A 14833-nucleotide genomic window follows, 5' to 3' on the forward strand; every position below is an offset into this window, starting at 1 on the left:
GGGGCTTCCACTGCGGCTGCGCCTCTGGCTCACTCCACAAATTTTCCTCCTCCGAGTGGGCTTGAAAGAGCGGCCGATGGATGAATCGGCCGGCCACCCTGAAGCCTTGTGGAAAGTAGAGGAGGAGGAGAAGCGACGGCAGGGAGCTTAGGCGCCGCATCCGGCTCATTGCGGGAAGTCAAGATGGCGGCGGGTGAGTGTGGGAAGCAGCTCTTTCCCTCCGCCGCCGCCCCCCTCTCGCCGGGAATAAAGGGGGCCCCGCTGGGGGGTGACGTTGTAGAATGCAGACCTCTTCTTTTGGGAAGGTTTGAGGTGGTGGACTAAGTGGGGAGGGGGCTGGGCTGGGCTTCCGCTCCCTCCCCGCTGCACGGAGTGTACTTGCGGTGCAAGGAGGCGCTCTGAGCCACTGCTCTGGGAAAGGAAGGAGGTTCGAGGCGGCCTGGCCAGGTGCAGGGGAGACCCGTAGTGGGGAGCAGGGGCGGGGAGGCACGAGGAAGGGAGGCGAGGAGACGCCCTCGCTTTCCAGAAACTGCAAAAAACGAGGCAGGAGTTGGGTTTGTTTTTGTAGCCCAGGACGTGCTTCGCGGCCGCCCCAATTATCCCCTAGCCCGTCTTTCTTAATGTTTTTGTAGCCCAGGAGGTGCTTCGCGGCCCCCCCAATTATCCCCTAGCCCGTCTTTCCAGGTGCTGCCCCCTCTCCACAAAGGGCCATAGATCTGTAGAGTTGGCAGGGGTCCCTGTTAGGATATTTCCGTTGCACCTTAAAAGGGAGCAGGCTTTGTGAGTCACAGAGTCTGCGTATTTCCTATTCACAGGATGTTTCTGTTGTGTCTATGCTTTCGTTTCTCTCTCTCTGTGCCTGAGCAGACCGAAGCAGGCAGTCATGTTTTTTCTTTGTTCTGACCAACGCTGAATAAACTTTTAAATAATACTCTCCTGTGTGCAACGTTCGCTGTGCGAATTCTGCTGATAGAGTGTGCATCAGCTCTGGTATGTCACAAGCTATTTTCTGGAGCTCGTGTCGCTAATTGCTGATACTGTATCTACGGGAGATCGATGGATCGTCCGGAGGCGATGTGGGGGCCATGATGGGCCATATCTCCCTGGAAGTATCCCAACAGTCCCACGGGTCATCTAGTCCAACCCTCAGCAAGGATGGCCACCCAACCTCTGCTTAAAAACCTCCATTGAAGGAAAACTCACCAGCTTCCCAGGCAGTCCATTCCAATGTCAAGCAGCTGTTACCATCCGCGAGTTCTTAGCGTTTAGTCATAATCTCCTTTCTTGCAATTAGAATCAGTTGGTTCGGGTCCTGCCCTCTGGAGCAGCAGAAGACAAGCTTGCTCCATCTCCCCTTAAGGGGTCCCTGTGCCAGGCTGAGAAAAGGGGTGGTGCTCTATCACTGAATTATGGTCATTTCCCATCACTTAAATAGCAGAATTCAGCAGAGTTGTGTTGCCCCAACAGGCTTTAATGAATTCTAAAGCACATCTTCATTTTAGTGTAGAGTTGTTATCTTGTTTTGCCCACAGATACAAAGTAACATGAAAGATTAGTGTAACAGTAGCTCGTTTGTTCATAAGCTGGTGAGGTGCAGATTTCCTGGTACATGCTGTGGAAACTTTAAATCTCAAAGTAGACTTCCCTAGAGAGTCTCTGCCAGCCAGAGTAAACAATACTGAGCTTGAGGGACAAACTGGCTGAATTGGTCATTTAAGGCAGGTTCCTCTGTTCCTTTGTAACACAGTTAAAAGTTACCGTATTTGTCACTCAATAAGATGCACCAGACCATAAGACGCACCTAGTTTTTGGAGAAGGAAAACAAGAAAAAATATATTCTGAATCTCAGAAGCCAGAACAGCAAGAGGGATCGCTGCGCAGTGAAAGCAGCAATCCCTCTTGCTGTTCTGGCTTCTGGGATAGCTGCGCAGCCAGCATTCGCTCCATAAGACACACACACACATTTCCCCTTACTTTTTAGGAGGGAAAAAGTGAGTCTTATAGAGCAAAAAATACAGTATCCTGATGTGTTTGTAAACTGTAAAAGTATCAAATCTGAAAGTGACTGAATTTTCTTCTTGTTCCAATTTAATGTTTTAAAAATACTTGATTGTTATTGGACAGTGGCCTTGTTTGCACTTTAATAATAATAAATTAATAATAATAAAAAATTTTATTTATACTCCACTCTCCCCGGCCAAGACTGGGCTCAGGGCTGCTAACATCAGGTATAAAAACAAAAGTGAATATGCAGTCTGCAAGGGCACAGGGAGACAAATGAGGCAACATTGCTCCTCCTTGCACCTGCAGTGCTACTGGGAGCTACTAGGGTTGTGTCTGAACATTGGTTTAGTAGTTCCAAACAAATCACAAGCCAGAATTCCGATATAATCGTGTTTGGATGTGAGCTGTATCTTAGATCTCAATAATGCAGGAGTGGGGAAGAGCAAGGTGACGGATCAGTTGCTTACAATGTTTTTTTGCCTCACTTGGAAGCAATCCTCATAGAGAGCAGTAACACTTGCTTTCAAATAAATGTACTTAAAGCTGAAACTTAAAGCTGAAATTTTGCAAAGGGTTCAAAGAACCATGTAAAGGTAGATAACTAGTATTCCTATTTACAGGTGATTGTAAAATAGAGTTCTTTTTGAACTCATCTCTGATCTAGCATCTCCAACTCTTTAGCACTGGCCCATGTTGGCTCTTAAATTTACATTTATAAAATGTAAACTTTGGAGTATGTGTAAGAAAAAAACATACCATTTAACTATCTCTATGAAAAATTCTTTGTTTCATTTTTTAGTCAGCTTTTCTGATTTGTATGTGAGTTAAATAATGTTTTATTAGAACAGCTGTAATGAATCTGAGTGAGACATTTGTTAGGTAGTGTAGTCTTCAGAGGAGAAGAGCAATTGCAGTGGAGTAGATTTCTTCTAGCACAGATGCAGTTGCAGGGGAAGGAGAGCATGAGATTTCTTCAACAAGCTTCTATTTTGTCCTTTTCTTTCTTGCAGGCAACTGAGAACCACTTTGGCTGAAGGGAAGCCTGAGTATAGATTTCCCTTGCTTGGCTTCTTCTAGTCTGGAGTGAACATGGTAGCAAAGGGTTACTTTTAAAAAGGAAAGAAAGAAAGAATCAGTGCAAGCAGCATCATGGCAAGTAGCACTTTCCGCTCCCGTTTAAATCTAAAAGTCACTTTCTTAAATGATTTAGTTTCCAGGAGCAAGCGGTCCTTCGAAGATTTTCAAGAGGAGGAGCAACCAGACACAAAGAGACACAAACTCTCCTGCTTGCCTTTTGGTGCACTTGCAGATCCTTCCTCATCAAGCAATGGAATAGCAGTTTCTGCAGTGTGTTCTCTGACCACCAATGGACAGCCTGATAATAGCAACACAGATGACATACTAGATGACAGCTTACTGGATCCTTCAGATGGGGAGCTCTCAGACTTTTCCACTGGACTCACTTCTGAAGCTGAAGATGAACTTTTGTCAGATAGTCAACCACGCTGCTCGGAGACCTCGAATTCCATAGCATTTGAACCAGATGCAGAACATGTTAGAACTTTTTGTTCATTAGGATCTTCTAAGCCTTCTGGTACTCTAGATCTAGAGTCTAGAAAAACAGAGCCACTGTCTCCAGCTGACCCTTTAGTCTGTTCAAGTTCTTGCAGAAATGACTTTGAAAGTCCAGAAAGTGGAAGTGACTTGAGCACAGGGTCTCAAAACCAAGCTGGATTTGGTTTGGATTCAAACAGTTCTGCTCTTCCAGAAGCTGTGCCAGTTGCAACAGCTGCCTTGAGTCTGCAAAAAGATGACAGTGTGTCTGGGGTATTGGATAAAGAAGCTGCTCAGGCAGTGGTAGACGATAACTTGGAAAGAGTGAGACAGCTCATGGCAAAACCTGAGAGAGCTGAAGGGCCCTGCAACGAACAGGCTTCCCTAAATCAAAATGACCTAGGAGAAGAGAGTGCAAACAGCCCACCTCAAGAGGCTGAAGGAGATTTGGATTCTGCTGGCTTGCATGAAGAAGCTGCACCATCCTGTTCCACATCCATCGGTGATCAAAGAAAGGGGTATATGGAAGGTCCCAGCATCAAAGAGCCAAATTGGTCAGCACCGCTTTTCCTGGTGCCTATAGCTAGGCTTGCTTTCTTGAGTCTTGGTGTGCTATACTCTGCTTTCTCCTCTGCATCTTTTGTGCAGCTCTGCACCCTAGGTGGGAGGGGGTTGTATTTGATGTTTGTATGTGCACAAGAATACTAAAACCTGAGAGGGCTTTTCATGTATCATATAATAATAATAAGAAGAAGAAGAAGAAGAAGAAGTAGTAGTAATGTATCCCTTTGCCTTGCACTAGATCAGGCACTCCCAAACTCGGCCCTCCAGATATGATGGGACTACAGTTCCCATCATCCCTGACCACTGGTCCTGTTAGCTAGGGATGATGGGAGTTGTAGTCCCAAAACATCTGGAGGGCCGAGTTTGGGGATGCCTGCATTAGATAGTAGCAAGCACACAATTAACTGCTGAAAGGGGTTCTTGTGTTGTTTATATGTCCCAAGTTTTCAGGAGAACCAGTGTGGGTCTGAAACCGCTTGACAAACTTCTTTCTTGTTCACCACATAAATTGCTCTGTTTATATTCTTCTATTTCCATCCTTCTCCCTTCCTTCCTTCTGCTGCAATGCTCTGTTTCCAGTTTTCCTGCCAAAACATGGAATTCTCAGCCGTGGAAGGTGTTGCCCACTTGCTGAGATCTTTGACACTAATGAGGGCTATAAACCTTTCAGCAAAACCAGGAATTTAATATTCTCAAGAGATCTTGCATATATGTGGTGGTGGTACATGATTCCTACAGTCTTATGATGCCTTACATCTTGCAAATGGAGAGAGTTGTGGAAATGTGTCTTATTTAGATTATGGCATCCATGTAATGCTGCCTTGTGTATAAACTGATCCTGCCTTATTTAATAGTTTATTTATGATACAATTTTTTTATTCTTGAAGATGAGCTAAGCATTGCCTCTTCTTCCCCACATAATTTTGTTGTTTAACAGATTTTCACCAAACTTTACATGGGATGTTTTAATTTTTGTGAAAACCATTGTGGGAGATTTAATTTTTCAAAAAGTATACCCTCCCAAGCTTGGAACAATTTTTCATTTGTTCAATTTAAAAAGTATGTGCTGCTGAACTGTAAATGGACTCAAAAAGATATGCATTAAAATAGTAAATAAAATTTAATGTTAAAAACAAGTTTATGAAAAGCCAGATGAATAAAATCAATAGCTAAAAGTATATTTATGCTAAATTATGGATTGAAAGTACCCTTCAGTTATTGCAAGGTGTAAGGAACAACTTCTAAAATCATGCCCTCTAGTGTTAGTGTGCTTAAATTCTCTCAGTAACACATCATATTTGTCTAGCAGATGGCTTTGCAATTCTTAGCAGTTTTGTCATTTTCTCCCCCATCCTCCAGTCCTGTAAGGCCCCGATGTCGGATATACATTGAAGAGGCAAAACTTGAGTCCAGCAAGAAAAAATACATCAATGCTGTCCTTGCCCATGCTCAAAATGCTGAACTCATAGGTAAGCTGGAGGTGGAATCAAAATTTTTCTGGGGTTCCTTTTTTCTGCTGGTGTAAAATGTTGCCATTGGGTAAGGGTTGATTCAGAAAGTGTTTCCCCCCTTCTCTCTCTGCTGGAGCTGAAGACCTGGTGGCATGGAATTTTGTGCAATTACCGTATTTTTTGCCCTATTGGGTGCACTTATTTTTTTGGGGAGAAATAAAGAAAAAAAATTATTTCCCCCCCTGAGCCCCAAAGAGCAAAGAAGCCATGACAGCGAGCAGGATGGATCCCGCTCGCTGTCTTGGCTTCGTTTTTAGCTGGGGGTCCGGGAGCGATGGCGAGGTTGCGCTCAACCTCGCCATCGCTCCCGGAGCTTGCTGCTATCCGAAGCCCGGGGAGCGCGGCGCTGTAGCCCCCTGCACACCCCGGGCTTAGGACAGGTCTCCGCAAGTCTGCAGCGCCTGGCGGGAGTTCCTGCCGGGCTCCGCAGGCTTGCCGATAGCTTCCTGAAGCCTGGAGAGTGAGAGGGGTCGGTGTGCACTGACCCCTCTCGCTCTCCAGGTTCCAGTGAAAGCCTGCATTCGCCCCATAGGACGCACACACATTTCCCCTTCCTTTTTGGAGGGGGAAAAGTGTGTCCTATAGGGCGAAAAATACAGTAATTTTTGCTTTTGTACCTGCCTCTCAATCTAATTGGGATGAGACAGGAGTTTTTCACCTGACCTTCCCTCATATTTATTTATTGCATTTATATCTGTCCTTCCCTTATCCTGGCTTTCAGGGGATTAACTCATCTTATTACTGCAAAAAACCTCTGTGAGGTAGTTTTACTTAAGAACAAGCTGAAAGTCTGAGAAGTCTTTGTGGCTGATCAAGGGTTTGAACCCACATCCCACAAGTCCCCCCCCCCCAATTCTAGCTACAGTGTCCTGACTCTCCTGGGGCAAGCAACTTGCCTTTCTTGCCAAAATATCATATGGCCATTTTGCTCAGCAGCACTTTTGTGATACTGGATGCCAGTTCTTTCTGCCACAGTGTGCACTGCATTGTAAATTAGTGGTGGGCAGGATGGAGGTCAAGGGAAGGACACAGGTTGTTCTAGATGGCCTTTAGATTCTTCGAGACACTCTCCCTGGAGTTGTAAAGAGAAAGGCAGCCGCCTCTGCCTCCTATCTTCCAATGGTGGTTTATTTATTGGTTTCTTTGGGGGCAAATGAAGAGACCTTTTCAAGAAGACCAGTTATGCTGCTTCTTGCCCAAACTCATTCAGTCTGTCTGTCTGTCTGTCTTCTGTCTCTCTGCACATGCAATACTAACAAGGTGCTGGGCTGCTTCCAGTGTATGGATTGAGGACAAATCACGTGGGAGAAGGAAAACTCTAATTAGGATCCTATTTTTCTTTTTTCACTGTGCCTTTCAAATTAATATGCAACGTGTACATTCAGAGTTCTGGCATGTCACACCAAAATTGCTCATGAATGCTTCGTGTAATGTGCACAAGCTGTTTGTTTATTAGCACAAACATGTATTATCTTGGGTAGCTTTAGGCATAGAATTGGTGGTCTGGCATGGGAAGGAGAGGCAATCCTAGGCCAGAGCAGGAATCAAGGCTCTTGGCTGCTGCTCAAAAAGGGGACTCTTTAAGTAGCTCTGAGTTTTGCTATAACAGTCCCACATTCTTCTGATTTTTCCTGTAGGCTTTATGTTGGTGTGTGATTTTTGCCTTGATCACTCTGCAGAATAAACACCTGAGGCACCCTTACCATCTTCTGGCTGCATCTGTCATGGAGGTCCAGGGGCACTCCAAGCACTTGAGCCTGGAGATGGCTTGAGAGCAGTTTCCCTGTGGCACAGTACACCAGTAAATGCTAAATGGGAGAGGGAACTAGGAGGGGGGGCCCTTTCTTGTGCTACTGCCTGGTAAGGACAGGCAGAAAACAGCTGAGTGATGGGTTTAACTCCTAAAAGAGGCCCCTCTTACAAGTCAGAACTTAGGCTGCTGTGTGGCTCTCCTGGCAGAGAGCCTGGGAAAATAAGCAAGGACAAAGGATTGCCTCTGGTATGTGCGGGTTGGGTTATGACCATAGATGTTGCACTTCTCCCGTGGTATGTGTCCACATACAGTCAAAACAAAAAAAATTCCTTCCAGTAGCAGTAACTGCTACTGGAAGGAATTTTTTTGTTTTGACTATGGCAGACCAACATGGCTACCTATCTGTATCCACATACAGTATGTGAGAACACAATGCAAGGCCAAAGTCATTCCTGCTTTTTGCCAGCAGGTGGTGCCAGAACACAGTGGAGGAAGTAGAGCACAGCCGGAATGCAGTCAGACTTGACTGTGCCTGACTGGGCCTGTTAACCTGTTGTTGTTACCCTGGGCATGCAGCTTTGACTGGCTCCTGGGGACAGTAGGGGGTGGCAGTGACCTCACCAGTCTTCCAGTTGAGCCTTGACTTGGTTTTTAAAACATGGGTACATTAAAGGTTAGGGCTTACTTCATGCATGGGTGCATTGAATTGGTTATGGGGCTTTTTAAATGCTGGTGAATGTAAACATTGGAAGCTATTTCAATATCCCAGCTTGTGATGGGGAGGCAAACTCCCGTTGCTAGCAACTCTTTGCAAGTAACACTAGACACCCTCCGCTTCTGCACAGCCTTCAGGCAACTAAATCATCACTGGTGTTGAAGATATTGTTTGCTCCAGTGAGCCAGGGAAGAGCAGGGTATAGGTTTGTGGAAATATTTCTTACTTCCTCCCTTTCCCTGACTGAAATTCTCTGCTCAGGAAATTAGCTTTTACAGGTCATTAGCAGCATAATGGGGCATTTCAAAGAGTGTATCTACAACCTGCTGTCCAGAACACTTCTGAGGCCTCCCTTATCCTGAGTTGGCATGACTCATCCTTATTTGGAAGATCCATTCTAAATAACAGTTTGTTTCAGTATTTCATAGGAAACTTAATTTGTGCTTCCACAGTAGCCATTTCTTCCCCAAAACTCAACATGCATGTTTAGACCATGCATGCATGAGAGCCAGTGTGGTGTAGTGGTTAAGAGCGGTAGTCTCGTAATCCTGGGGAACCGGGTTCGCGTCTCTGCTCCTCCACATGCAGCTGCTGGGTGACCTTAGGCTAGTCACACTTCTTTGAAGTCTCTCAGCCCCACTCACCTCACAGAGTGTTTGTTGTGGGGGAGGAAGGGAAAGGAGAATGTTAGCCGCTTTGAGACTCCTTAAAGGGAGTGAAAGGCGGGGTATCAAATCCAAACTCCTCTTCTTCTTAGACCATCATCATCGGATCTTTACATATTTGATTTCCTCTGTGTAATACTGCCTAGCATAGCGTTCCCCAGTCTGGTGTCCTCCAGGTGTTTTGGACTACCAGCACCCAGTAGCCTCAGCCATACATGGTTCAGCTGTCTGGAGTTGAGAGCCAGAGGTCACCCAGTTGGGGAAAGCTGACCTAGAATGTGGCTAGTGCCAAAGATGCATCTTTTAACTTTATTGAACCTCAGGGGTGGCCTATGTGGTACCCTCTACAGCAGCTTCTATCATCCCTAGCCGTTGGCCATAGTGGCTGGAGCTAATAGGAACGGAATTCCAACAACATCTAGAGGGCATTGCATTACCTACCCCTGTGGTACCTGATGCAAACACACTGGCTTGCATTGCCTTGCTCTGCCAAATTTCAGATGAAGTCAATGAGTTGCAGCAGCTGATGTGGACCGTGACTGCTGAAAACCACTACGGGGAACCCGGATTTGCGCACCCAACAGACCTGACTGTAAGGTACTGTGTCACTCTTCATGAAGGCAAGGGCAGCAGAACCCCAGAGGCAGGTTTACCTCCTTAAGTAACAGAATAACTTGCTTAAAACTGTTTTCAATAAGGTAAAAAAGCTGCTGAATGAAGAGTCTTGTGGCACTTTAAAGACTGATGCAATTGTTAGAAGCTTTTGTGCACTAGAGTCCTCTTCAGATGCATTAAGTCACAGTTACCTGTTTGGGGGGTGGGAATAGCAAACATTGGGGTCAAGCAGCATTGAAATAGGAGAGAAATGCAGAATGGTAATTTGCAACCACAGTAGTTGGTGTATGAAACAGGGGAGGACTATTGCTTTTGTGTCCTGGTTGGGGGCTTCCCAGATGCCCCTGGCTTACCTCTGTCGGAAACCGTGCTGGTCTACATACTGACTGATTCAGCAAGGTGTAGTAGAAGAAAATCTTCCAAAGGACAGATGGGATTCAGGGTGGCTGGGATGGGGTGCCTCCTTTGCATTTGCACTTGCTTTACATTGATTTATACTTACTGTTGTTCTACCCCTAACCTGCAGGAACTATGCACAGCGAGCTAAGAGTACAGCCCACAGATGTTCCCTTGACCAGTGGGTCGATAGGAACAATCGCAACCTCCGTCGTTTTGAGAGTGTCCCTGATCGCTTCAGGCGCAGCCCTATCCCAAGCTAGAAGTGTCTCACCATTGAAATTAAGTTGTCTTTTATCTGCGCTTCAAAGTTGATTGTCAGCTTCATTATTATTATTATTATTATTAATTTCAGTTTTTAAGTTAAGGCCAGTTTATAATTTGTTTTTGTTAGAATTTTTTGTTCATCTTGAACTTGTCCTCTGCCAAATGTTTTATATATTTTTGGCATTTTGATGTTTCACCAAGCAGTTTGATACTGTATGCTGTGGCAATTTTTATAAATGCTTGTGCCTTTGAAATATCTTGCAGTGTGTTCTCTTTCTTCCTCCCTGCCTCCCAGTGGGTGATTGACTGGTTTGCATGTGCAGCTCAGTTATATGTTTTTGTACCGTTTTTAGAAGTCTGGAGGTGAATTAAGACACGAAGGGTTACAGGCAAAGCATTCATTTCACATTACACACAAGAGTTTTGTAATCGTGGCAGCTTACACATTCAGTTGCCAAGACCTCAAGTAGTGAGAGATGGAGAGGACCTTTAGGGGTGAATGAGAGGTATTATTCTTCCTATCTGTGAAATGGGTCTTACAGATGGGCTCAGAACAAATCAACGTCCTTCAGTGCTGCATCATTCCCTTAAAGAGGGAACTTGTGTGGTTTATCACATATCAATTTGGAAGCAAAACAGAGCCTCCCAAAAATAAGGTAGTGATTTCTGTACATTTGGAGGCAAGCATCAGTTATCTGCTCACTACCACACCAGTGTGACTGCCCGCTGCCCCCAGTAAGAGAATGCTACCACACTCTCAGGCAGACTCTCACTTGTGAAATAATTTTAGCTAAAAAAAGAAACCGCATGTGTTCCTGCTACTCGGGTCTTCGAGGCAAGATCCCACCTCTCCCTCTACCCCTCTCTGCTTGCTAAGGAGCAAGAGGAAGAGATGGGATCTTTTCTGTCATACAGGAAGCTTTGGAGTAGGAGAAATGCATGTTTTCGTCCATTTCAGAGCTTCAGGGAGCTTTGGATGAGACTCGCCTCTCTCCAGCAAGTACAGGTTTCGAGTGAAGGGTAAATCTTCACCAGGGAATGGGAGGTATAAGAAAAAAAAATGTCCCTTTTGCCTTCCCTGCTTCTAAAGTTGTCAATCCCCAAGACTCATGCCCTCCCACGCACCTTCGGCCTGAACGAGATCGCTGTTCCAGACTGGCTTGAACGCTGAAGACAAGCACCTCCTGCAAGATTTTGTTTCAGGTTCAACTCATGGGACACTTTGTAGGTGTGTGCAGTGTGCTGGCCTTTGGTATCATTGAACAACTCTGAAGCTTGTTTTTAAAAAGTGTTGGACAAACCCAAAGAAAAGGGTTGGTCTGTTGGTAGCTAACAGCCACCATAGCTTTGCAAGGAATGCCCCTTCATAATGAGGAAGGGGGGAGACAGAGAAGGTGTTTTGACTTTTCTACCTCCAGTATCAAAAGGTAATGTGAATTTTTAAAGTACAGGGTGAAGGAGCAGGAAAAAATAATTGCAATGAGGAAGTAGTTTGTTTCTCTGCCCAGAACTGCCACTGCTGTGACAGTTTTGCAAGTAGTGCCCTGTGCAGGAGGAGACCTGGAAGTCAATTGACCTTTTAAGGAACAAAGGCAGAGGTGCTGAACTTCAGTCATCCTCTGACAAAAAGCTTCTAAGGAGGACTGTGTGTGTTTTCAAACATCTTGGAATATTTCTAGGGCAACTGTCACAGTCTAATTGTTTGCTAGAAATTGGTCTCTCCCCCCCCCCCTGCCCCCTCGCTCCCTGCAAACAGTCTGTGAAGCTATTACTGTGCTGTATGGCAAAGCATCTTCTTGAGTCCTTTTGGAATCAATTGCATAAAGCCTGAATCAATGGAGAGTGCATCAGGGCCCGGTCTTGGTGTGTGGGTACTCTTAAGTATATTTTGTTGGGAGTTGCCCAGAGTGGTTGGGGCAACCTAGTCAAATGGGCGTCATATAAATAATAAAATAATAACAATAATGAAGCATTTGGGTCCCCACAGATGAGCGCCAGAGTAGAACCACAGAACACCTGCAATACTGAATGCCCCTGTGTACATCCTAAGTGCATTTTGGCCACCACTGGGCCCCACACAGGTTGACAAGGGGTTTCTATCTTTCATGTCAGCACAGCTCTCTAGGCAGGAAATTGAGCTTTATATCTTTGAGTTATTGCAAACCGATGGTTAAAAGCAGTAAATGAGGCACCAGCTTGCAAATGAAGTCCCCGTATTGTGCGAGTTCACTCCTTCATTGCATTCACATGCGCTCCTAAAGCTGGAAGTAGGCGGCGAATTCTAATGATGTAATTTGCACTACAGCTGGAACTGGGACAGAAAATCACTCACAGCTGAAATCTGGATTTCCCACCTGCCAAGACATTTAATTGGATGTCCATTCTGAACTGGAGCTTGGCAATTGTTGGAAACAAATGCGGGGCAGGGGAGAGAGATTACCATTTTCCATAGAGTGTTATGTTGTAGTCAATCTGGTACATAGACCCTTATTCGAACAACAATCGACAGCGGATCCCAAGGGTTTCAGGCAGGGGTCTTTAGACTCTACTTGGAGACTGAACCTGGGACATTCCACGTATGGTGCACATCCTCCACCATGATCCCTTACAAACCATTCCTGTGGTTCAGTCCATACTCTTCTCAAATAATGCAGTACCACCTTGGATCTCATTTTAATGCATATTATCTCCGTCCTCCTGAAATCTCCCCACATACAGCCAGCTCTGTTGTATCCTACAGCATGTTCTGATTGCGTCTCTGCTTTAAAGATCTCTCTGCAGAGAGTCTGAGGGTGCTTTTTGATTGCTTGACAGTCATCTCTCTGAAGCGTGGAATTGCTTTCAGCCTGTGTTTGTTTCTTCTCTCGCTAATGGCATTTATTGCCGCACATTTTAAAAGGCTGCAATTACAGGGGATAATGATATCACGCACATACTCATATGCACACCCCAACACTTTACCACTCGCAGGATGCCAATTTGGATGCTGAACGTGTAAAGGGTAGGTGAGTCTCGACATCCATTTCCCCACTTTAGGTTCTAGTTGTGGGAGGGGAAGCTGTACTGCTTTAAGGTGTGTCAGACCTGTGCAGAAGTCCTGACAAGAAGTCCAAAAGGCATGTGGTGGGTGATGTGCCAGATTGGGACTTCCCAAGTCATACTATGCTGTCCAGGGGGATGGAAATACTGTAATATGGAGGGCATACTCTAGGAGGTCTGGAAGTAAGAACCATCAGTGGACCCCCTAGCTCAGTGATGGCCAAACTTGGCCTTTGAGCTGTTTTGGGACAACAATTCCCATCATCCCTGACCAGTGTTAGCTAGGGATGTTGGGAGTTGTAGTCCCAAAACAGCTGGAGGGCCAAGTTTGACCATCACTGCCCTAGCTGCTGTGGCTAACCTTTGACCACCAGATGTTGCAGGACCAGATGCCATCGTTCTTAACCATTGGCCATGCTGTCTGGGGTTGATGGGTGATGTAGCCCAATGACACCTGGGGGACCACAGGTTTGCCTCAGCATCCCCCTTGCCGCTCTTTATTTTCTCCCCCTCCTGCCTTCACCTGTTCCCAATGAGCCATGGGAGATCCTGCCCTCCCCCTTCCGCAGTATGTCCTAAAAGAGGTGGGGGGAAGCCATGGTTCTGGGAAGATCAGAGACAGCGTCTTGTCTCTTTTGTGCTGCTCCTAGCTTCTGGCACCTCTGAGTGAAGTCACAAGCCCGTGCCCCTTTCTCCAGCTCCCCTTTGGGGTGTAGAGGAAGTGAGAGGTGAGCTCTTGCTTTGTAGCCCTGCTCGCAGCCTTTTTGGCAGACAAGCAGGAAATTAAGATGGCTGTTGGCGGGCCCTCCACTGGCCTCTGCCTGACCCAACCAACACCTGGCACTGGCCATGAAAGGATGTGAGCGGGGAAGTCGCTGTGCAGCCCTTGGAACACAAGGGGCACACACACCGGTGGAAACTCGGTACCACAAATAGAGCACAGAGAAGTAGCCAAATTTGGTTGAATGTCCAGCTGGAAGGAGGCTCTCCTTTGGCAGCCAAATATGGAGTGCTAAATCAAACCACAGTCCCAAACTACTTTCACTCCCTCTGCGGGTGGGGCCTGAGAAGCAGCTGAGTATCATGGGAGCAAACTGTAGTATCCTAATAACTAGAGCAATATCAAACCTGTGGGGAATGTCTTACATGGGGAGATAACTCACTCGGGATGGAGTTCAGATTATGGGTATGTTTGAAATGCTTCCCCATCTCAAAAATTGTGCCTCTGTGGGAAGTGAACATATCAGAGAGCGAAGTTCTAGGCTACCCCTGAAAAGCTACATTTCTATGTGCAGGGAGTTGTTTTTGTTTTAGTGCAGGAAGCCTCCCTTGCTACTTGCTAACTCAAACTGTACGATCCGAAGAACTCCTGTACAAGGTGTTACTGTGTGCTTATTTTGGGAAAGTCTCATCCCACAAATCTGCCATTTCAGAAAATGAACCCTTCGAAATCTGGCTAAGGAAGCTCCCATCTCCCCATGCAAAAAACCCCAAACTCCAATATATCATGTTTTTCACAAGGCCAGACTGAGGATTGGCGACCTTTCGAAATGTCGATCTCTTTACACTCAAAGGAGATGTTCCTGTCACTGTACATTTAAAAACATGGTTTATTGCTCAAAACTGTTATCACAGGTAACAACCTTTCTGTGTCTAACAAGGCAGACAATCTGCTCTCGGCCATCATTTTGGCAAGAACTGAGGGGAGTGAGGCCTTTTCTCTGTTTTGCAACACATTGTGAGTAGCTGT

General features: G+C 45.8%; 1 protein-coding gene across 2 annotated transcripts; it reads left to right on the top strand.

The window, feature by feature from the left end:
- The first annotated feature begins 47 nt into the window (after positions 1-47).
- S100PBP (S100P binding protein) lies at positions 48-10300 on the top strand. Of its 2 annotated transcripts, none has more exons than XM_083751826.1 (5): positions 48-193; positions 3015-4112; positions 5482-5591; positions 9267-9363; positions 9908-10300. In XM_083751826.1, the coding sequence occupies exons 2-5, from the start codon at positions 3154-3156 to the stop codon at positions 10038-10040; spliced, it is 1299 nt and encodes a 432-aa protein (XP_083607952.1). In that variant the 5' UTR covers positions 48-193; positions 3015-3153; the 3' UTR covers positions 10041-10300. The 2 variants fall into 2 exon arrangements, with proteins under 2 accessions (XP_083607952.1, XP_083607953.1); XM_083751827.1 differs by lacking the exon at positions 48-193 and adding an exon at positions 2019-2061.
- Positions 10301-14833: the final 4533 nt, after the last annotated feature.

This window comes from Podarcis gaigeae (assembly GCF_964106915.1).
Source record: "Podarcis gaigeae genome assembly, chromosome: 8".
Classification (NCBI taxonomy): domain Eukaryota; kingdom Metazoa; phylum Chordata; class Lepidosauria; order Squamata; family Lacertidae; genus Podarcis; species Podarcis gaigeae.

What these genes read in the sequence shown, in the direction of transcription:
- S100PBP (XM_083751826.1), top strand. Translation starts at nt 3,154, where the DNA reads ATGGCAAGTAGCACTTTCCGCTCCCGTTTAAATCTAAAAGTCACTTTC. An exon ending in AGCATCAAAGAGCCAAATTG is followed by an intron (nt 4,113 to 5,481) that starts GTCAGCACCGCT and finishes CCCATCCTCCAG; the next exon opens with TCCTGTAAGGCCCCGATGTC. An exon ending in TCAAAATGCTGAACTCATAG is followed by an intron (nt 5,592 to 9,266) that starts GTAAGCTGGAGG and finishes GCCAAATTTCAG; the next exon opens with ATGAAGTCAATGAGTTGCAG.